General features: G+C 44.5%; 1 protein-coding gene across 1 annotated transcript in view; it reads right to left on the reverse strand.

Moving 5' to 3' along the window:
• Positions 1–482: 482 nt before the first annotated feature.
• GTF3A (general transcription factor IIIA) overlaps positions 483–24307 on the reverse strand; it is a 53036-nt gene continuing 29211 nt past the window's right edge. Inside the window, exons 5-8 of the mRNA XM_069202214.1 lie at positions 23579–23652; positions 21155–21238; positions 11929–12212; positions 483–778 (exon numbers count right to left, since the gene is read on the reverse strand). Coding sequence (XP_069058315.1) covers positions 617–778; positions 11929–12212; positions 21155–21238; positions 23579–23652 — 604 coding nt within the window. The 3' untranslated portion in view covers positions 483–616. The remainder of the gene's footprint in view (positions 779–11928; positions 12213–21154; positions 21239–23578; positions 23653–24307) is intronic.

Here is a 24307-nt window from a genome sequence, read left to right on the forward strand (position 1 = left end):
CAAACATAGAAACTGAAGTCATTAGAAATAGATTTCCTCAGCACTTGTCTTTACTAAAGATGGATTCTCATGGCCACAGAAAAACCGTGACAAATGACGAACAGCCTTGTGAGGGGTGGGTGTATGGCTTTTCACATTTGTCAAGAAAAGTAAGCTGCATCAAATCACATTTTGCAGTGTTCTTTTTTTAAAGAGGTAGTAATCACATACATAAGAAAGCGGTGCTGGGGAATAAGTGCTTCCACTACATTTTGGACAGACCTGCTGCCATTACATTTTGGACAGACTAGGATGAGGCTTTGCAGTTTTGAAATTTGAGACATCAGAAAGGCACAGTGCATCTCATCCTACTCAACCTATGCCACCCACCTCAGGTCAGTCATTCCAGAGATAATACACTAATCTTTTCACAATGTTCAGGTGAGACAGATGAGTTTGACACCACCTTACGAATCTTAGTAAGCAAAAAACAAAGTCAAAGCTGTTGAGCATCTGTGACATTTAATAAAGAAACAACTGAGCAAAAGTGGTTTTCAATGAAAACGAAAAAAAAATATATAAGTTGACACTCCCCCAAGGAGTTTAGAAAAATTGATCCAAACAAATAGGACCAGCGTTAACTTAGAGTCAATGCCTCAACAGACAGTGGGGCATGGTTTTCCTCAATCACTTTCTCCACTGGTTTGCTTGATGTGGAGTCCTTGCCAGCATTGGATTTAGGAGGAATAAATCCACTGAGACGTGATGCAAGACTTCGCTTTGGACGAGGACGTTTCACCTAAAAATAAATAAAAAAATTATTAAGAAGTAAAAAAAAATGAAAACCATACACAAAGCTTGTGGTAAAAACAGCCAAATGCTCAAGTCAAGGCAAGAAAGTTAAACATAAGTTTACTATAACATTAATCCATCATTTATCGCATACGCCTGGGCCATGATCAACAAGGAAATGGACCAGGAATGCAGGATATCTGGAAGGACCAGCATGCATGACCACGTATATTAATATAAAAATGTATGTAAATGTAAGGCTAGTTAACTAGCAGTACATCATGAAGCAGTTGTAGATTGGCTAAAAAAAAAAAAAAAAAAAAAGAAGAAATCGGATTGACATGAAAAACGATGCAAAATGTGTTCATCTACCTATTAGCAAAGCCCACTACATAAAAGTTAAACAGCTTTAATACAAGTTTCATTTGGCAACGGCTATTCATTATTTGTCTACTGGATATTTTTTATATTTCATTTAGGTATTAGTGTTCAGGATCTGTATCAAACTATATTTTTGCCTCAGGACAATGTGATGAAAATCCAATCCTAAATTAGGAAAGTCTGTCATACAATTTGAAATTTAAACCAGAAGTATTCCAAAATATAGTACACCGTTTTAAAACAGTTTTCAGACTTCTGAAATGGAAACTGATCTCACAGGCTGGCTGCAAGACCTGGCCCTTCAATCCACCCTCACATGCAATACAACCATGGCGTTTGCTTTCTGGTGCAGCAGCAGGTCCTAGCAGGCTAGGCAACACTGAACCATTTACTATGAAAGCAGTCAAGTCACTCGGTTTCATGACACTGCAACAATGTAGGGAGATGTGCCCAGTGCAGGAAATATTCTAGCAGGTTACCTGAAAGACACAGGACCCCAAATTAAATAGAAATGGTACTGTCATGTACCAGCAGGAAGGTCTAAAAAGGATCCAAACAAAATTATAGAACTATGGCTTGGATAATGCCTGGTATACTCTCTGCCTCGACAAGAGGAACTTCACATGTACACATTTCATACTAGTGTGAGGAAAATCCTTGAACTCCGAGTTTGATTAGGGCACCAGAATAGGCAGATTGCAGACATTGTCCCTCCTGGACAATTTTAATGTGTGCATCATCCGAATGAGCAAAGTGCAGAGCTGGAGAATGAATATGTGCCTCTTCAAAGGCCTAAGTATGGAGGATTCACTCAGTCAGGGGACGCTCTTTTAAGGCAACAGATAGGGGGATTACTCAAAGCTATGGCAGACTGGGCAGCAAGAAGCAAGTGGTTGGCAACAGAAAAAATTGACTGAAGTAATCAGGGAATTGGAAACACTAGGAGGGGGGGGAAAAAAAAAAATTTCATTTGACATGCAGGAAACGAGCAATGTTGGTTCAGAGAAGTGAAAGCCATCCCCTCAGCATAGCAAAGATAAGCTAGGCAGATTGCATACAAAAAACGTGACAACATAAGTCCAGTGCTTGATTGTATGTTGCACGTCTGAGGAACCAACACAAACAAGATCTCCTCTGAAAGTTCTTTATATGTTTAAAGTCCAGAGAAGAGATTTCCATATTTGCCTTCTCAAGGAGGATCCAGACATTACGATGCAATTAATTAGAGTTGCTGAAAGACCCTACCATAGAAGGCGAAATAAAACTAGCTCTGAACTCCATAAGTACACATAAAAGTCATGCAGGCATCCTTAAAAAGGTTTACACAATTAAGCTCCTTTACACTTTTGCTGAAGGGAAAAAAAAAAAAAAAAAAAAAAAAAAAAAAAAAAAAAAAAAAGTGTAATGTTAACTATTCAGGAGGCCAATATACCACCAATTCCTAAGCCAGGAAAAGACACCAAGGAGTGCTCTTCGTGTAGACCCATAGCCACCCCATTAACTATTAAGATGACATTTCACACAAAAAATACGGAAGTCGTGGCTCAATAATAGGCTGCTTTTTTTGGCTGATGCAGATCAAGTCAGCTTCATTAGACAAAGCTGTGATAATAACAGGACACTAGCAAAAGCAAGTAGGGGGGCAAAAAAAAAAAAAAAAATTGTGAACGTGCTTGTATCTCGAAAGAGATGAAGGGTTCAATAGAGTAAGCAGGGATAATTCTGCCTTTAGATAGGTTTGGGTTTGAAGATGATTAAATAGATACAAGAGAATAAGATGACTGGGGTGAAAGGAAAGGGGAACTGGATATGGGAAGAAGCCGGGCATGGGAAGAAGCCATGACAGGGCTGCTGGGTATCATCCCAGCTTTTCATGTTAGTAAAATTACTAGCCTTCACAGTACACTATACTCATGGCCCCTCAGAGAAAGAAGGTATAGCATAATCAAATATTACTAGTCAGTGCTTAAGTGGCAGCTGAATTGACAGCCAGGGAAAAGGAAGAAATGGGAAGTAATGGATAGGTCACTGTTGGACATGTGCAGTTTCTGCAGGGTCACCACAGAATTTTACCTTCTGTAGCTGAACCAGTTTTTATTGGCTTGAGGACTCTGCACTTTACACCTGCTCACCAGTGGTAAAACGAGTGTGCTCTTCCTTCAAAAAAACATGACAAAATTCACCTACACCCGGCTGTACATTTAATTTACTGCAAAGTCGCTAGTATGTGGTATTACAAGTGCCCAGGGCCCTGTAAATGAAATGTTAGTGTGATATAGCATTTATTTTGTCACAGACTAAATTAGCACTGTAAAACACGTAACCAGGCCTGTTCTGTAGTTTTAAACTGCTGTTTCTACCTTGCAAAATAAACCTTTTGCCAAAGCCAAGCCTTCCTTTTTTATTACTTCTGTATCTCCCCTAAGGTACACTTTCAAGGCAGATACAGTAGTGTGCAATGTAGCTACAAAGTAGAACATGTATAGTTTGGAGATTAGGTTTTACATGGCCTTGCAGTAAATAAAAGTAGTCTTTTACTGGACCAAGGCTGGAGACAGATAAAGGTCCTGGCTGTGTGGAAGGGAGTGTCCTCCTACCAGGATTGTTGGGGAGGAGCTGTAACACTTGCCTGATTACACTTCAAATGCTCTGGCGCACATACAGGAACCTGACATCAGGCCTAACCCTACCTTTGTTTCACTATCCAGGCTGGAGCCAAACCCTGAGGAGAGGGAAGAACAAGCCATAACCAGTCTATGGCTAAGCAAAGGGGTGGACGACCCCCCCCAAACCCTATGTTGGCACTGGGCATAAAAGTGGAATCCTGAGAACCTGAAATCCGAACACTCCTAGACCTGAGAAGATTCAGGACTATCCTGGTGTCTGAAGCCAGACAGAAGAATGGGCCTGCCCGCACTGAACCAAGGACCCCCCAGAAGTAACTCCAAGGGTCAGTTGGCTGACCTGTGTGAACTACAGGGATACAAGTTCTAGAGGCCTTTCCTGCCTCCCAGTTGACCAGACCCAACCTGCTCCCCTCTGCTGGCCTTTGTGGGAGTGAGTCCTGTCTTGACTGACTGCTATCCAGAGGCAGCCTCTGGCAGGGACAGCCAGAGGGGCATGTGTAACAGAATGAGAGAAGCACCGGGATTTGCCCGAGAGGGCTGAAATGCTGCTCAGGGAGGGAGTGGAAGCTTGCGTTTTGTCTCAGTGTGTATGTCAGTGTGGCCGGCTCAAATAAAGACTGAAGGAGTTCTTGCCTTCCCCCAAAGAAAATAAATTAGATCTAATGTTATCAATTCATCATAGTCGTCCACTTTATGGATCAAATCTGTTTATTGGTATATAAAAGGCATAAACAACCACATGCAAAACACTGTACAGACAACCATAACGGCCGGCAGCAATGAATACAGGCCAGTACCTCGGTCATGCATAGCAAAGGACGAACTAGGCAGGGGGCCGAATGACAAGGCAAACAAAAGTTGCGGTCCTCCTCAACCCAAACCATTGGCGCGGTCGCCCACGTTGCCAGGGACCAGGAAACCAGTCAGTAGTAAATTGGAAAGCAAGGAAACAAACAAAAACAGAACAAAACAGTGCTCCCCATTCAACCTTCAGCAATGCCTCTCTAACCAGTCGCCCCCCGTTCTCACCAGGAGGTTATCCAACCCCATCACCCTCCCGTGCTGCCCATCGGCCCCCCCACCCTCGGACACCTCCAGTATCCCCAGAACCCTTAGATAGGCAGGGCAGGTCAATTCGTTAAATTCTGTGGAAAGAATCTGAATGAAGGGTCCCCAAAGTGTGGAGGCCTCTTCTGCCCTCTGCTTAGAAGCCAATGTTGGTTTCTCCATCGCAAGGATGAACCAGAGTATGTGGAGCCAGGAGGTATAAGTAGGGACCCTATCCGAACCCCACAGAGCCAAGATCGTCTGATGCGCTGCATTAAGGGCAAGGGCCATCTGGCGGCCCCTCAACAAGCGAAGAGGGTAGGGGTTGGGTAAACCCGGTATAACATATGCCGGAAGTCTAGGTATCTCTGTATGAAATACTCTGTCCATATCATCAAGGATGCCCTTCCAAAATCTATTTAACTTGGGACAGTGCCACAGCAGATCTACTAGAGTGCCTGTGTTGCCACATCCCCTCCAGCAGAGCCTCGATCTAGATGGGTCCCATGCATGCACCCTAGCCGGCGTATAATACCAATGTGTTGCCAGCTTACAGGCTGTCTCTGCCCCCGACGTGTTGTGCGCTGTGTGGTGTGCTCTATAGTGGACACTCTCCCAATCCTCGTCTGTCAACCCCCGCCCCAGCTCCTCCTCCCATCTCTTCTGTCCCATAGTTTGACGGAAGTGCTACTCCCTGCAGGAGTCTATACAATTCCGATATCACACATTTATCATCCTTCTTCATCATGAGCAATTTCTCAAAAGGCGTAAGCACTATCTACCAAGGGCCTGACCGCCGGTTGGCGGGCCCAATGTCGAACCTGATAATAGGTCAGCCTGTCGGCCTCCGTGAGTCCGTAATCCTCCCTCATCGAATCAAACGTGATTATTCCCCCCACATCAAATAAACTCCACTCTTCTGCAACCTCCTTCATACCAACAACGAAAGCCCTCCGACTGCAAACCTGGGGCGAAATCCGTATTCTCACAAAATCAGCGACAAGGGAGAGAGGAAGGTAGTCAACCCATTTCTGACCGCCACTACATCCCATACCCACAGGGTCGCACCAGTGATTGGGGATGAATATAGCCCTTGCGCTCTAGGTCTACGTCAGAGCCAAGGCTCCTTCCATATGAGACCCAGCCACCGCCTGGTCCATAAAGCACCAATGCTTTTCCGTAAGTGGACGGCTCCACTCCAGCATAAAGCTCAACTGAGCTGCCTGGTAATACCTCAGTAGGCAAGGGACCGCCAACCCTCATCCTTAGAGTGACAATGTGCGGCGCGGAATCCGCACTGGCCTCCTATCCCATATAAAACTTCAGAATCGCAGTTTGAAGCATTGCAATAGTAGGAGGCGGTGGCACCAGAGGTAGGATCTGAAACACAAAGTATGCGCGGCAATACCGTCATCTTGACCGCATATACCCTGCTAAACCAGGACAGCTTTTGTTTAACCCCAGTGTCCTAGGTCCTTCAAAATCTCCCTAGAAAGGGAGGCGTAATTCACGCTAACAGTCTTAGTCGCGGACGTGGCCAACGCTATACAGCAATTACAGGACATGTGTCGCTGTCCATATGAAGGGATATCTAGAACGGAGGGCCTCCTCATGCTCCGGAAGGACTGACAAATTTAGGACTTGTGACTTCTGTGTGTTCACTTCAAACCCAGAGACCGTGCCAAAAGTATTAAGGGCATCCATTAGCGCAGGTAATGAGCCCATGGGTTCTGCCAAAGTAAGAATCACATCATCCGCATATAGACTAACGCGGGGGTCATCACGGAGACGCTGCACTAGAGGGTCCATGTACAGAGCGAACAAAAGCAGGGAAAGCGGACATCCCTGCCGCGTTCCCCGCCGTATCGGAAACTGAAACGACAGTCCCATTGACGCGGACCGCCGCCTTGGGCTCCTGATATATACATTTAATCCAGGTCAGGAGCGCCGGTCCAAACCCAAAGCACTCCAACACCCAGAACAGATAGGGCCAGTGCACCCTATCAAATGCCTTTTCCGCATCTATGGAGAGGAGGAGAACCTCCCTACAGGACCTGTTCATTTTGTCTATTATGTGCAAGAGCCGCTACGTGTTGTCTCCACACTGTCTATGGGGTATGAAGCCCGCCTGGTCAAGGTCAATAAGTCCAGGCATAAAAGGGGTTAAGACGCTGCAACAGGATACCAGTGAATAACTTGGCATCCATATTTAGGAGCGAGATGGGTCTATATGAGCTGCAATCCTCTCGATTCTTCCCAGGCTTGCGGATGACTGTTATAGTGGCCTCCAGCATGCTGGGAGTGATGGCCTTCGTCGTGAGGAAGGAGTTGAAGAACCGCGAAAGGACTGGGGCCAACTCTGGACAGTCTTATAAAAGAGCGCTGTGAAGCCGTCCGGGCCAGGAGACTTCCCAACCTTAAGATGAGATCGCAGAGATCACCTCCTCTACCCGTATGGGTTGGTCGAGACACTCCGCATCTTGCTCACGTAGCGGCACAGCCCGACAGTCCACGAGATACGAGGAAGGGTCTGCGCTGGATATCGAATCTACAGCATACAGATCTCTATCAAAATCTGCAAAAACCGCAGCGATTTGCCGATCAGTTCGCGCTTAACCCAGGTCGGGTGAGCGCACCATCTTGGGAGCCAAAAGTTTTCCACATTGGTTACCCCCCTACATAGAATTTATGTTTGAGCCGGACTACTGCATACTCCACTCCATCCCAATCCAGTCTCTTCAACTGATGACGCGCCTTCTCCAATTCCCTCCAAATTCTAGGGGCGCCAGTGAGTTTGTGGGGAGTGTTCTAATGCTGACACTTTCTGCTCTAACACCGCTCTCAGCTCTCTTCTAGTTTTATTTTCTTTGGTCGACAATAAGATCACCTCCCCACGTACGACTGTTTCAACGCCTCCCAAAGTGTCGTTAAGCTAGTCTCTCCATTATCATTGTGTCTGAGGTAATTCAGGATCACCCGCCGCAACGCTTCCACCGACCGGGACTGCAGCATTGTGTCTCGGAAGTGCCACCCCGGGACCTGGGCTTGCTCCATTTCAAGGCAGGCCACCAAGGTTATGGGGGCATGATCTGTCAGAGCCCTAGGCTCAAGCGAGGTCTGAACTAAACTCCGGAGGTAAAAAAAATTTAAAAAGTCTATGCGCGTATAAGTCTTGGGTAGTCAAGGAGGGTCTGATGCGCCCTCTGCCATACGCTGTCAAGGTCAGTCAACCACTGCCGCCCCGCAGGTGTCAGCGCCCCGGTCTGCCCGTAGCGGTGTCCAGATCAGTCTAGGTCATTATCCATGACCAAATTGAAGTCCCTGCCTATAAAGATAACTCTGTCCGGAGTAGTAAGCATCGGGGATATAGCCTGCCTCATGAATGCTTCTTGCTGCGCATTGAGGGAATATAACGTAGCAACTGTAAAGTGGAATGATTCTACGCGCAGTCTAAGGGCCAAAAACCTCCCCTTAACCACGCATATCTTGGCGACTACCTCCCCAGAACAAGCTTTTGATTGCAAAATCACCACCCCGCATGCTTCGTAGGGGTGGAGGACCAAAACTGCTGGGGAAACCATCTGGAGCGCATACGATGTGTCTGCGGCCAACAAATGCGTCTCCTGCAGCAGACAGATGAGGCTCTGCAATCTCTCTAGAGCAGAGAGGATCGCCAACCTGGCCTATTAAGGCACCTGACGTTAAGACTTAGACATTTTAATGACATGGGTAGTTATGTAAATATAACCCTGGACGGTCTCCTATATGAGCCATTCTGAACTCACTCAGTCGCCTTCTACACAGAGGATGTGGTTACCTACTCCATAGTGAGGTATTTTCTAAGAAATTCCCTCACATTCCTTTCCCACGTGTCAATGCTTTGCAAACACCGGGTACATTCCGGGACCCCCTCAAGATACAATCTCCCCTGCTGAAAAAGCCTACACTAGATCTAGTGGACATTGCCATCTTCCATCCTACCCACCTCGCATTCATTGGGAATGAAACATATGTACATCAGTAAAGGCGTTTGCTACTAAGTTACAATAGCAGGAATAATGTATTTCAAGACCATAAATTGGGTTCGGACACAGCTGCAGTTTTTAAATAGCCACGCCTTGAGCAGTCTATTCTTTCACACAAACCTTGCCTCGTGGTCTGGCTTGCTTCTCCAGCTTAAAAACAAACCATCCAGCACTGAGCCACATCATTTTAAATAATACAAAAAAAATGTATTTATATAAATAAAAAATAAAAAACACACAACCTTACATCGGCGTCACTGGCAATCCTACTGGTGTCACTTCCCACCTCACCAAATGGACAGGAACTCTCATTTAGGAATTACCAGATCCCAGACTTTACCAGTCACCCTCGCTCATCATTTATAACCGTTAAACTGAGCCTATGGTCACTATCCCTACAGAAAAGGGATCAAGATCCACCAGTATGAAGACAACACCCAACGGTCTCAAAATCTCCACAAACAAACATACAGAAACTAAGAGTCTGGGTTGTCAAGCTAGCCAAGGCTAAAACACCATGAATACTATATTCTTCCTGCTTGCCAGCAAAGCCAAACATTCTTATTCAGACATGTTCTCCAATTAACCAGAACAGGCTTCACACCCCAAATGACCGAAGAGGACAAATCCCTCAGATTCACCAAACTCTTACTTTGAACACACTACCAAAAAGCCAAAACCACAACTGGGATTGAGCGCTCTCCATGCAGCAAAAAAAAAAAAATGGTCTGCAGCATCCCAGATATTCTCTCTCCCCCCCCCCCCCCTCTGAAAAGGAATACTTAATAGTGGAGCACAGTTCATAAGGGAGCTGAAGAAATCAGACCACATCACACTTGCACTAATGGATCCAAACCAGATCTTCGTTTATAAGGTCACTTACACAAAACCCTTGTCTACCTAGCTAACACACTAACATTATCTGAAGTCAGTACCAGAGGAGGGGCACCAACCTAGCCAGATTATAGACTAAACATTGCAGGCAGAAGAATGTAGTGTAATTGCATTTCATACAGCACAACAAATACTAGTAAGGGGTCATGGCACCCACTAAAATATAAAAACTATGGAATCACCTCACTTAGGAAATAGCCAAGTCTTCAAAGCCTATGAAATCACGATAAAGTATCTTGCAGCCTTAAATGCAGAGGTAGGTAGTTCCACAGCTTGGTCTCTGCCCTGGTCAGACAAATCCTAGAAACAGTCAGGAGGTAAGCACCAGCCAATATCAGGCTAGGACAAAGAAGGTGGTAATGAAATTGATCTTGGACATAAGAGCCCTGGTATATTGAAAACCTTGAAGTTAATCCGTTTGTCTATCGGAAGCCAATGAAGATTTTTTTTAAAGCTTGGGAAGTGGAGGAATGCTAAGGCAAAGCCAAAGCCAATCGGGCAGGGAAATTCTGCTACAAGTGGATGTGGTAAAGTGGCGAAGGATGCCATAAAGTTTCAGTAAAGTCAACTCAAAATGATGTCTCTACCTGCCAACCTTCGAATCTCTACTGGAAGGGCGGGCATGCTTTTCTATAAAACTCAAGTGGAAGTGAGCCTTCTACATGGCTAACTACAGCAAGACCTTTATCAATCTGGACTCCCAAATCCAGAAATGGAGGTTCCCAAATGCTCAGGCCAGAACACAGGAGCAGGTTTAAAAAAAAAAAAAAAAAAAAAAAAAAAAAAAAAAAAACACACAACTAAGCGTGGGCTGAGCCTCCCTCTCACCCCATTCGCACTGCCCACCCTCCCCACAAGTATCTAAGAAAAAACTGACAGAACAGCACCAACCCAACTGAGCAAGAGACCCGGCAAGAAAGGCCTACTAATGTTATGCATTTGCCAAAGAGCTCAGAAAGTAGGAGCTGTTCAGGTCTGAGCTGAAGCACCAAACCTAGAGTCAGTCTTCATATCATGATTCACTGTTTTTCATAGTGAGAGAACTGTTTGACCTGTACTTTGAGACAAAGTAACAGAATATTTTTGCAACATTTGAGAGTGTTTTTACCAAATGCATTACTAAACATTTTGCCCAGCTTTCCCTTGTGTGTATATTCTCATTTTATTAATTTTTTATCCTTTAAATTACTTGGTGAAACTTTTAGATCTTATATCAGAATAGAAATATTGGACTAGATTTTTGTACGTCTACCACACACTCCTAAAGCCAAGTAACCCTGTGTAAATCCAGTTTGTGTGGTTGTTTAGGCCTTATGGGGTTTGTTCTATTGCACTGAGACTGGTCTTGTGCTCTCCCCAATTTAGCCTTTGAGATTCAACACATTTTGTGAAATTGATGACCAACTCCACTTTGCTCAAATGAAATTACCCATTATTAGCAGCCATCTCAATACATAAACTTCTGTCTGGCTGAGACTAATCAATCCTTAGCTGAACGACTAGCTGTGCCCAACAGATCACACAGGTTCTGTAGACAAATCTCCGAAGAACTCATGAGTAAGTGAAATTTAATACCATGAAGTTTAGAAGGAGCAGTGTATTTTACCATACTAAATGGGAGAAGGAGGTAAGGCTTATTAGGTTTCAAAACATGGTATAATGGCCTGTGCAGTCACAAGAAATAACCATAGGTCTGTAAATACATCAACGTAAGGGTGTATTCATTGCATGGATGACCTTTAACCCCATCCAAATGAATGGTTAAAAGTTTAATGTAAATACATTGACACCATAAGTAGTCAAATCAAAGTAACAGAAAGACTTTTTAGGCCTCTAAATTATAGGAGGAGGTCATTCTCACTTAACGGCCATAAAGAATTATTCTTCCCACCCAGGCAGCCAAGAGTTTCTGATGCCCTACAAATATCAAACTGAGTAAAGCATGTAGAAGAAAGTCTGAGCATGGTTTTAAACATAACATTCTTAATTTGTCACTTCCACCATATTCAGGCAACACACTACCCACAATACTTTTTTTCCTTTGCCCATGTAGACAACACCATTCATTAGCACATGCTGTGCCAACCTAGCTCATCTAACCCATCAAGCTGAGGAGAAACCAAGATCACAATTCAACCGAGGACATTTTCACAGTTAGTAAAGAGCAGCAGAAGCATACCTACCTTCAATTTCCTCTTCTCCGGATCATGCATGACAGCATGCCTTTCAAGGCTTGCTTTCATTGCAAAGGCTTTTCCACATCCAGAATGTTCACAAACAAAGGGTCGTGCCTCCTCATGGAATGAGAGAATATGGCTTTGGAGATTAAACACGGTTGTGTACTTCCTCCCACAGTCTTCTATTGGACATTTATATACCTCCCTTTTACTCAAGTGAGTCTTCTGATGTTGTTTCAGAAAGTCCTTACGTTTGAATTTCTTCTGACAGACTTCACAAATGTGATCTTCTAATAAAATAAAACACAAGCAGAAACATGAGTTGTGGAATGGCAAGTAAAACAGTGCATGCAATTTTTACATTTCTGAACTTCATAAATTGATATCAGTGTGGGAAAATGCCCACATCTCCAGCTGAAACAAGCTTTCAACTCAGAATAAATTGTAAGGTTCACAGTTCACTGCAAACTACTCACAGTTTGAACCATTGCCTCCCAAACTTTTCCTTATCGGGGACAGCAGTAAGGTCCCCAAATTGTGGCGCACAACAATTCTTTTGAAGCCAAAAGACAGAGTTGATGGACTATGCAGGCACCGATAACTTATATTTTGCAACACCACCTACGATAAGCACTGGAAAACAAAAAGGTCTCACCTTTAAGGTGAATGGCAACTTACTTTCTTTGACCAAACACTTTTCTGCAGCGTTTTAAAATGGATGTCAGCCTTGTTGGAAAACTAAAAGGTAAAAAAAAAAAAAAAAAAAAAAAAAGGGAAAGGCACAGGTACACCGACTCATATGCAGAAAGCAGCCACCTTGGAACTGTTTAACTATCCCATGTTGGGCAATGTGTAACTGGATGCTGGCACGAGTGATGTAAAGCATGTTTCATAAGGCCTACATGTGTTCTGATGCACCAGACAACCATTTGGGCTGATTTTTTTTTATTGCAACATGGCCCACAGCCATTTTAGAATAGCAAAGTAAATATAAATATATATATTTTTTTACATTTATTTCAAAGGACGGTGAGAATTTTTTCCAAACACCGGATGGCTGTATAATATCCCAGAGATCGTATGTAGTAGAGAACGCGAAATAATCTATATGAATTAGTCAACTTATTGAAAAATATATTAGAAAAGCATATGCAACACCACCAACAAAAGAAAAAACACCAACACCAACAAAAGAAAAAACACCAACACCAACAAAAGAAAAAACACCAACACCAACAAAAGAAAAAACACCAACACCAACATGGATACTTTTCATAAACAGGATAAATACGTTCTCAGATAACTACTATGGATATTTTCAACACATTCATATGGAATATTTATTTATAAATAAATATCAATATCCACATAAAGTGCATAAATACAATTTCCCAATTATCAAAAAATGTATCTCCAATTCATGTATTACATATATAATCAGAGAGTCAGTTGTTTCCAGATAGAACTGTATCCATGCTGAATGAATGAGGTCCTTCTATAATTACCATAATCACCTCAATGGATACAAATCAAATAACATAAAAGGCACCTCAACAACAACATGTCCAACTCCTCAAATGACCATAAGTGATCTTATAACAATAATAATTTTTTAAAAATTATATGTATTAGTGTGAAAAGCACAAAAACCGCAATGCACGTAAAAAAAAAAAAAAAAAAAAAAAAAAAAAAAAAAAAAAAATGCAAGCATTGGCATAGCCAAAGGGTCTGGCAGTCTGGCTTTAATGTGCTAATATTTACAAACAGGCATACACTAATGCCAACTGCCGGAATTTACACAAAGCCAGACCTAATGCCCTTGGCAAGTTAACTGGCCTTTTAAAATGCTGCTTTTTCCTCTCAAAGTCTTAACTTTAACTGGATTTTAGATTTCAATTTGAGGAGAGAAAAAAAACACACACACACACACACACTTTAATGGTGCGCACTACAAGGCCTTGCTGAACCAAAGACAAAATAAACAATAAAACTACTAACATTTTGTCTTGTAAATGGCTTGCCTTGCAAAGTACTCACTAGGCCACAAATCGGTCCAAGCGCCCAGCATAAATTGGCTCTATAGACTGGCACCTGGCCCAAAGAATAACCTACCAACCTCAGATGGTAGATCAAAGTCAACTGCTGACACTCGCTCTCCATGCCTGGAGGTGACAATTGCACAGGTTTGGGTGCAAAGCCCTGTTGCTGCAACAGAAAATCCTCCCCAAGTGGTATCCTGATCCGGGACAGACACTCATACCCAGAAATTCTGGGTACTACACTCCAGGGTCAAAAGATGCCCTGGGCCTCTTCAGGATGCAGATGCCATTTGGGATTCAACCAGAGCTGCCGGCTCAGTTGATCCACCTCAATGTACAAGGTGGTTCATGATTAGGCAGATGCCCCGATGCCACTGCCAACTCAAGAGGTACAGAGCATCTAGACACAGGACCCATTTCAGTCAGCTTATTGCAGTACCATGTGACAATGTTGTCCACGAGAGCCTGCCCCCTTGAGACTTCAGCATCAAACGAATGGCCTGTAACTCCAACAGATTGATATGGAGCCAGCCATCTGATCTCTGCCTCCCCAGATGGCATCCCAAACCTGTCCCTGATCTTGCACAGTCCCCTCAGATCTGGACCATGTCGTAGAGATTCCCCTGATGCTTTGCCCACGGGAACTTCAGTTCCCACTGCAGAGCCTGCATATGCCATCTGGCTTGTGTTACCAGTAGGATGCAGGAGGCCATGAGGCCCAGCAGCCTCAGTCATTCTCACCGAAATCCAGGATAGAGGTGGAAACATGAGTATCATAGTCTGAATATCCCAGATTCACACTCAGGAGGATAGGCCCGAAAACACACTGTCCGATGAAAGGGAGAGTCTGGGAGGGAGTCAGGTGTGACTTTGGCACGTTTATAGTGAAACAAAGAGAATGCAGGAGGTCCCCCATATTCTGGAGGTGGGAGACTACAGCCTGGGGCAAGCCCACCTTCAACAGCCAGTCGTCAAGTTAGGGGGAAGACAAACCTCTAACCTGGGTAGATGAGCTGTGACTTTGGCCTTACCAGTGCCCCTCGGGTGCTCTCCAAAGGGGAACACAGTAAACTGAAAATGCTTGTGACCTACCACAAACAGCAAGTAACATCTGTGGGCAGGCAGGAAGGGGATATGGAAATATGCGTCCTGCAAATCCAACGGTCCAAGGGAGAAAGGACCAGGAGTGAGCATTTTCAACTCCTTTCAGGAAGATTGAGGGACCGGAGGTCTAGGATAGGGTGGAGGCCCTTGTCCCTTTTGGGCACCAAGAAGTAGCGAGAATAACAGCCACAACCTACTCTGGCACAGGGACCTTCTTTATGGCTCCCTTGGCAAAGGGCTGTTACCTCACAGAGAAGTGCCAGGTGATGCGTCACCTGATCTTAGGGCGGTGGGATGGAGGGGTAGTCTCAAAGAGGTGGGAGTAGCCCCTTAGGACTATTTGCAAAACCCACCTGTGAAGTGATGGATTCCCAGCAGGGCAGGTGATGGCAAATCCTGCCTCCGACTGGTCCCTGGTGGTGAAGAGTCAGGCTAGGATGGTTTGGAGGTGGATGGTGGACTGGCACAGCGATTGGCAGGTAACAGAGGTGGTTGCGTACCACTTTCGTAGCCACAAAAGGGGCAAACAAACTGGGGGGGGAAGAGTAAAAGGGGCAGCCGCAAGGCCAAGGAACCAGGCTGTAGCCCAGGACTTCTTAAAGCGCTCGAGCATGGCGCCAAAAGGACATGTCTAGAGTGGTTGGGACATCCCCTGAAAAGACAAGATGTCCTCAACCAAGCATGGCACCTCAAGGCCACAGTCGAGGCAACCGATCTGTCCAGAGATTCTGTTGTATCCGGCCCACATCAAATTGTGAACTTAGCTGCATCTCCTGTCATCAACAGCTTGGGAGAGAAGGACTCAAGCCTTCTCCAGGACTTGTGGCAGTATGTGCGTAACCGTACCCCATAAAGTATGGGTATAACAGCCCAAAAGACATGCAGTGTTCACATACTGCAATGTCAGGCTGAAGGAAGAAGAGAGCTTCCCATGGGGATGTGGAGGTTTGGATAACCAAGTTTTCAGGGGTAAGGGTGTTGGGTCAGGAACGCTGGGTCATTAGGCGCAGGGCCTATGGCGGCTGGCTACTGTCCTGTTCACAGGGGTCCCAATGCTGGGTTCGGACCAGATCCCCAGCAGGACATAAGTGAGGACTTCACTGAAGGGCAAAAGGAGTGCCAATGTGGACGCACTGGCTGAAGAACCTCAGTCAGGAGGTTACTCCTGGCAGCCACTGAAAGCAGCTCGAGGCCCAAGACCTCAGCCACTCTTTGCACCATCACAGAATAAGACACCCACCTCCTCCGTAGCTACGGTAGGAGAAGAAAGCATGCCAGTGTCAGGGGGAGGTGTCTAGACACCCTGGAAGCAGAGGCTGAAGCCGCTAGCACAGAACCCAGGGGAGCCCCTGCCGAAGCTGCGGGGCCCGAAGGTGTTCTGGCAGGGGCAGCCTGGCCAAAGATGAGGTGTATGGCCTCGTTGAATTCCTTCAATTGGGCAGGGGTGGCTCCAGTCCCAGAAACTCTGGGAGGCGCGGAGCCGACCCAGAAGTAGGCTCCAAGGATAGAGGCCTAGAGCAAAGACGCTCCTAATCCGGCATCACGTCATCCGACCAACTGGGTCGGTTGAAAAACGCTTGTGCTCCTTTGACTTTATGCTTACCTGAATTTCCCGATGATTTTGAGTGAGACCATGACGAATGGTGAGAGCTCCACGAGTGGTCTTGGGGCCTTCCTCTCAACCGGGAGCAATGCCGAGCCAAACACCAGACATACAAGGCGCCGATCCATTACGGACATCATCCGAACAAGGGTCGCAGGGCTTGAAGCGGGTCTTCCGTGACAACACCCTTGACGCACCAAGATGCCAAAAAGCTGCAACAAAAAGTCAAAATTCCAGTCAAAAAGTGACCGAAGTGGTAGCTCTCTTCGGATCTGCACACAGGTTGGTGTGGAAAGAAAAAAAAAAAAAAACGAAACACACGTCCGCGTGGAAGGGTGGTTCTATACACAACCAGCAATGTCATATCCAGCAGCCACGATGACAACCATTGACAGTCGACCACCGTCTCTGGACGGCACACAGGGGTGCTGCTCAAAGAAAACTCCTGGATCCAGACTGACGCCTGGGGGAAATTCTACGGTAATCTGCAACTAGAAGTCTATCAGATAAACGAATTCAACAGTTTTCACAACCAGGACATAAAACTTAAGTACATGTCCAACTTTAAATACTCTGCAACCTGTCCTATGGGCTGTTCAGAGCCTACCCTACGGGGCCAAGCAAAAAGGTGTCTTTGCCAGGTCGAAATGACAGTTAAAAACTGCATACACAGGCGTTCTACGTTTTACAGGGTTACATAAGTGAGTGGCAAAGTCAGTGGTACAGGCCCACTAGTAACATTTTAATATACGGGCCCTAGGTACATGGGGCAACACTTTACGAGGGACTTAAAAGTGAATTAAATGTGCAAGTTGGGTATAAGCCAATTCTGCCATGTTTAGGGGAGTGAGCACAAACACTAGTTAACAGTGGAAAGGTGCACAGAGTCCTAAGCCAACAAAAAACAATTTCAGAAAATGTGGAGGCACTTATAGGGGTGATCCTGCAGAGAGGGCCAGGGCCCAACAGATTCAGTATTTGGAAGGGACACAAGAGATTTTGTGACTCCTACCATGCGATTGCAAACGCAAACAGACTTTGCTTTTTGAATGGACATATTCTATGACTACCAATATGTGATTAGTATATCACAGAACATGCTGAATCAGAATGACTGTAAAAATAATTAGTGCATTAGGCCTCTAAATCCTATAAAATACAGAACTTCAGGGATACTTACTCCCCATCACTGAGGGACTCTGGGACTCTAAAATGTGGCCCATTGTTTAATGGGAAGATTGAGACCTTATTCATAAAAACTACAACTAAATTGATAATGAACAACATGGCTCACTGCGCGTTTCCATGCAACTCTGGAATTTAGCTCAAAACTCCTCTTGGCTTACAACTGCCCCACAAAATCAATCAATCGGGTGTTATTTGTATACCACGGCTTGTTGCCTAAGTGGGTATCCAGGCACTTGCTGCAGGTGTTGATTTGAAAAGTCAGGTTTCCAGTCCCTTTCTGAAGTGGGTCAGCAAGGGTGCGGTGTAGAGTGGCCTTTGCACAGAGGTGGGAGAAGGCGCCTCCTCCAGTGAGTCAGCGGTGTATGCGTGGTATCTTTGCAAGGGTGATAAGTTGCCTAGCAGAGGTTCCTGGTTGACTGGTGGAGGTGAAGGCAGTGGTTAAGGTGGGCAAGTCCTTGGTTAAGGAGCGCTTTGTAGAAAATCGGTCAGGAGCTTGAAGTGGAATCTTTTCTAGATAGGGAGCAAATTGAGGTCCTTCAAGTGCTGGATGATGTGGTTTCTCTTGGGCAGGTTGAGAATCAGTCTGGCAGCTGCATTCTGGATCATCTTGAGTCTTAGCATGACTTCAGTGATGGTGCCTGTGTAGACTGTTGCTGGCTGGTGATAAAAGTAGATCACGCTCACAAGTGTGATCGTGTTTGGTGTGCTGAGTTGCCCCCATGCAGAGAGTGGGTGGTCAGTGGTGGAGGTTGATGGGATGTTGTGGAGGTCGGAGGGTTGTGGATCAAAGTTACTGTAGATGGTTTCTATCTTGCTGTGGAAGTGGTCAGTGATCTGTTCCTGTGAGGAGCGGATGGATTTTGATGGCTGATGGGCAGGCAAACTAAAGAGAAGAGTTCCTTGGTTAGGTTGGTGCTGTTCTTGATGGTAGTGGTAGTCGTTGAGGACAGTTCTGAAGGTGGCTAAGTTGGCGTGGCACTTGCTGGTGCGCCATCTTCTCTCCAGTTCTTTACACCTGCGTTTTGATTTGCGGAGATCGTGTGAACGAGCTTGTTTTTTGCATCTTGGCTTGTTTGGTCGGGCTGCCAGGTCGCAGCACTGATGATCCAGTCCCTGGTCCAAGTTGGTGGTGACATTGGGCCAATCCCTCTACTTGGGCACCACTGAATCTGAATTAAAAATGGGATTTCCCCCCCCCCCCACCCCCACCCCACCCCCCCACCTTCGTGCCAGTTCAGAAAACAACTCATGGGGGATGCAGATCAGGGAGAGTATAGAACTAGCTATAGTTGCAGCACTAGATTGTCACTGCATGGCAGCCAATGAGTGTTTTTTTTATAATTATTAGACCCATGGGCTGCCCTGGACACTTAATCTTTCAGCCATATTCTTGTGTTATCTTCTGCAGGCATAAAAACACTGTTAAACCTTCATTTTTTTCCGCTCCCAGATGATGCATCCTGAAAGTAAAACTGGGCCACTAATTGTCAGAATTTCTCTAGCCAATGTCCAGCTCGTCGTCCTCATTTCTTTAACATCTTGGAGGCAAGGGATTAATCTATATACCTTTGCCAAAAATATTCCAAACTTATTTCAGATGGATTCCGTCTTCGACAGACATCCAGATGTTGACACTAGCTCAAAATGATATTAACAAAAAATATATATTAAAAAAAAAAATAAAAAAAAAAATAGTTCAGACTAGAGTGAAAAATTGAGGTGACGTGAAGGTTGTGTTCTTACAAACTAGTTACTTAAAACATACCAAATGTCTTCTTCAACAGCGGATAGGCAATCATTTGAGCTACGATTCCCTCAATATTACATTACTGTAATTCTGCCTATGCAGGTGACAGACTTTGAGGCCGCACCTTTGTAGTCATGGCACCAACTCCTTGGAACAGTTTTCCTCTGGAGTTGCATTTACCATCAACTCACCTGTTAGTGAGAAACGAAAAATAAAAACATATTTGTTCAGCCTCTAACCTCTGCAGAATGCAGCATCTTGCGTCTTCCAGCAACAGGATATCCCTTTAATGTGAAGAGCGCCTAATATACTCTCCACACAATTAACACTTGATGCGTTCCAGGGATGAATAGTTAATGTAGCCCAAAGCAGCAAACATTGTTTGGGGTCAAAAACAAAAGACTGATATTTATGCTGTCCTTTGGAGAAGTAGGCCCAATCACCTGCAGCTCAAGCCCTGTGCCTTTTGTTTTAAAGTACGACAGCAATGACCGGTGAAAGAGTATTATCTGCAACTAAGACAAAGTTTGTGTCCATATATGAAAGTTGCTCAAACCGGTATACAGAATTAATTCATGCACAGCCTGTACTTTTAAAGCAAACGTTCTAAGGAAACAAAGTAAGCCTAGTCTGTATGATGACTGACAGCGATTCTAGTATAAAAACTTGTACACAGGTTTGCAAAATTTACAAAGTTTGGGCTATTTATAATGCTCCTTAATGTTATGCAAATGCATGCATAAGCCTTAATGCAAGACTTGTCATAGATTCCTTTCAATATACAGTGTGTGTATATATATATATATATATATATATATATATATATATATATATATATATAGGCAAATTTGAGAACATTTTTGCTAAGCTATTTGTGCAACTGTAAATACCATTTCAAATCTGCACTGTGTAGTAAAACGTGTTGGAGCAGCCAAATAATTATATTATATATATATAAATAAATAAATATGGCAATGGAAAAATATTTTAAAAAAAAGAAAAATCATGGTCAACATGAAAATTAGGGGTTCAGTTCTTAAAGAAAGTTGCAAAAGCCCACCCTTTTGAACAAGTCCTTGCAATTGTGCAGGTTAAGACTTCTGGACACTTGAGTAGACTTGGAAAGCATTCCCAAGTAGAGATGCACACATTTGAAACTGTGATAAACTGCAAAATTGTGGCTAAATCACTTAACCTTATATCCAGTTGCCTCCGCCTCCCCCTCTGGGAGGGGTGGGGGTGAAGAACACCCTTTACTTGAGTAAAGTTCCAACATTCTCCCGTTTTATTGGGGGGACGGGGGGGGTGTAAGGTGGGAGAAGAGATTTAAGGAGTTGGTGAATTTGTATAGATTTGGGGAAGCTATTGTGTCAGAGTGCCATGAGAACACCACTATTATCACCTCAGTTCATGGCACCGAATGGGACTAGTAGTTTTTACAGGGTAATTCGACTTTTAAAGCATTAGGTACCATGGACAAGTACATTTTAAAATTCCATACATGTTCAAGGGTTACACAATATTTCTAAAAAGAGAAATATTGAAGCTTACCAACATGGCTCTCCCGCAGATGTTTTTGATGGTCCGTCCAGGTTTTAGCTACAAATTGGCAATCTTCTTTCTTGCAGGCATACCCTACAACAACATTCTCAAATCAATCCATACTGAACTACACATACGATATTACAAAGGAACATTCCCCACTCACATACAGCAATATTCAAAGGCTTTAAAAATTCAGACCCTCCCCCCCCCCCCCCCCCCAAAATCCCCAGTTTCAGTCAGGGGGGGGGGGGGGGGGGGGGGGGGGGGTACACAGACATTAAAATATGGCAATTTCTGCTTGCCAAATACCTTGCAACGGAAATGATCATGTTATGTACCTGCGCATTTTAAAAAGAAGCATATCTTTGTGTTTTAGTGAGTATTCATGTTAATGGTTTAAATAAGGTTCGCATCCATGGCAAAAGGAAAGACAGATCCACAGGCCATTCCAGGACCAGCTGAAGATTAGCTAAATTTTGCCAAGCCATAAACTCCACATTTCATAAACAAACTAAATTCTCATGACCTCATATCCTGTTGTCACAATTGAAGAGGCACAGCGAGGAATCCACAGCCTCCTGTCTGTCCAACAGGGCACATTTTCCTTGTGTCACGCTCAGTGTAATGTACCTCTTTAGTCCCCGTTCTCCAACAAAGGATTAGTGTTTGAGGACAATGCCTTCTCTGCTAATTTTCTAAACGCTCCCCAATTAATCCATTCACACTAAAGCTTTCCAAAACAACTGCAGTATATAACCACCATGATATCTTCAATTTCTTAATTCTCTGGGCTCCCCACATGCAGATTGACAGTGGTTCTCTTAGTCCTCAAACTTAACTGCAGATAGGCATTTTCTTCTATGGACACCACTTTCATTAGCACGGTTACTGTTCTGTCGTCCAGTTTTCCCTATAAATTGTCAACCAGCTCTCTCAAGCCACCATCTTTGTGGTTCTCACTCAGTTTAAAGTCAGCACAGCAAGAAGGTTTTATTCAGCTCCTGAAGTAGGTAGTAAGTGCTTTGTGCCTGCGAGGAATCGAAGGCCAATAATCGCTGTGCTAGTGTCTACCTCCTTGATCCCTCTCTGCTAGTCCCCCCCCCCCCCCACTTTTCTGATTTAGCGGAGATAACATGTAATTGTAGGGTCTAGATTTGCTTTTTACTCTAATCATAACTTTTAAGCGTCACAAATCCCTCCCTGAACACAGAACAATGTCTGGTGACGACCTCCTCCTAAACCACACCTTCTGCAGGGGTCAGAACCTCTTCAGTTTACCGATTCACCTAAACGGCACTCCATTCCGATAGCTCTCTTCAAACTAGGCTCTGCTTGGCTAATCTTCCCTGGGCAACTCCAACCCCTCGATCAATAACCACAGGGGCATTACTCTGAATAGGGATAGCATTTGTTGCTAGCTTGAGAAGGAAGCCCCCACCTCCCCCCCCTCTAGCCTCACCTAACAATGAACGGATCAAAGCTCATCTGCCAGCCCTACCCTGCCCTATCCTACCCTCCAATCCACTACTCCATTAGACACATGGTTGCTCTAGGCCCACTAACTCACAGCACTGGGCCGCCAATGCCTTGCAAAGTTCTGTTTTTTAACCTAACTCTCAAGGGTAGTGTCAGGATCTTCACTGCTTGGCGATTTCTCTCCTTTCTGAAAAATTCGTACACAATGCTATGATACCCAGTTCAGGCACTTCTCAAAAGTGAAACTTTGGCCCAAGTCTTCTCTGTATATCCACTCGCCCACCCTAACTGGACTCAGACATGGAGTATGGACTTGCACCACCTAAGAGAGCAGATGGGTCTTTATGGACGGTTCACTCTCCATATACCTTTGTGTGGTCAGATAACTGCACATGATCAGTCTCTCAGTACCTTATCCTCTTCTCCCCTACTGAGTTCTCCTCCCTGAGGATGGAGGGGGTATGTCCACCATCCCAAACTGGTGAAAGTATGTAACAACTGTTCACTACTGTTGGCCACTCAAACATACTTGGGCTGTTCACCATCCTCAGATATCTGAACATGAACCAAACAATAGTGTGGGGTCCTTCTGTATTAACACCTCTCACTCACGCAAGGGACTGTTTGGGAACAAATTTGACCAGACTTCCATGCTCAGATTTGCAGGGAGTATTGAATGAGTGCCTTTGTAGGTTGACTGAGAAAGGTTGGGATGGAGAGTATAAGTTTGTCCTGCCCAGGGCCCTCTTATGCCGCCACCCCCACCCCACATTTTTGTCACCCATTGCTTCCCTAACCCAAGAAAAAACATTAGGCAAAGAATACAGTTTGAAAGGAGTATTGTTTCGCTGGCATAGACAAAGCCACAGCCCTTAGACAGCTATATTCTTTCCCAACACCCTCTAGATTGTCAATATGCTAGTCTTGTTCAACAAGAAAACCTGCTATACTCACCTTGGTGAACCTTTTCATGGCGCTTCAATTTGCTTGGCATAAGAAAGCTTTTTTCACAGCCTTGGTGACTGCATCTAAACATTGAAAGGAGAGCACTGTTGTATCAAGTGTTTCAAGCAAATAAGATAACCGCCTAAATTATACATTTCAGAAAGAGTAACACTGTCAAAAGCATGGTTACATCATTACGTCCATGGGAGAAACAGGAGCAAAAATATATAAGGTTTGCTCAAGCTTCATAAGCACAAGGCAATTGCTACCCAGTGCATCACACAAACTTGCCCAATTTCACTTAATGGTTATTCCAGTTGGTTTTAATTTTATTTTTAAACCGGTCAGAGGACTGGTTGGGGGGGGGGGGGGGGGGGGGGGGGGTCGACTTTTATTCAGCTATACAGAACAACATTGCAAGAAGTGGTGAGAACATGGCATCTGTGGATTTTATACACTTGATCAATAGAACTGAATACTCCAACGATCACTCGAGAGAAATGTTGTGAACTACACGCAATGATTTCTTTCTGCGAGAGGGAGATTATAGTTTTAGCTCAATTGGTGGCAGTTGCCTTTAATGGACAGTGTATAAAGACCAATTTGAACCTTCTGTAGATTACGCATTTAAAATAAAATAAAGCACATCAGAAAGTGGCAAAAATGGAGCCATTTACCAACCCTCTAAACATCCAGACCACAACCACTAGTGCCGCTACAACAGCAACAGATAGTACT

This window comes from Pleurodeles waltl, chromosome 8 (assembly GCF_031143425.1).
Source record: "Pleurodeles waltl isolate 20211129_DDA chromosome 8, aPleWal1.hap1.20221129, whole genome shotgun sequence".
In the NCBI taxonomy this organism is placed as follows: Eukaryota; Metazoa; Chordata; class Amphibia; order Caudata; family Salamandridae; genus Pleurodeles; species Pleurodeles waltl.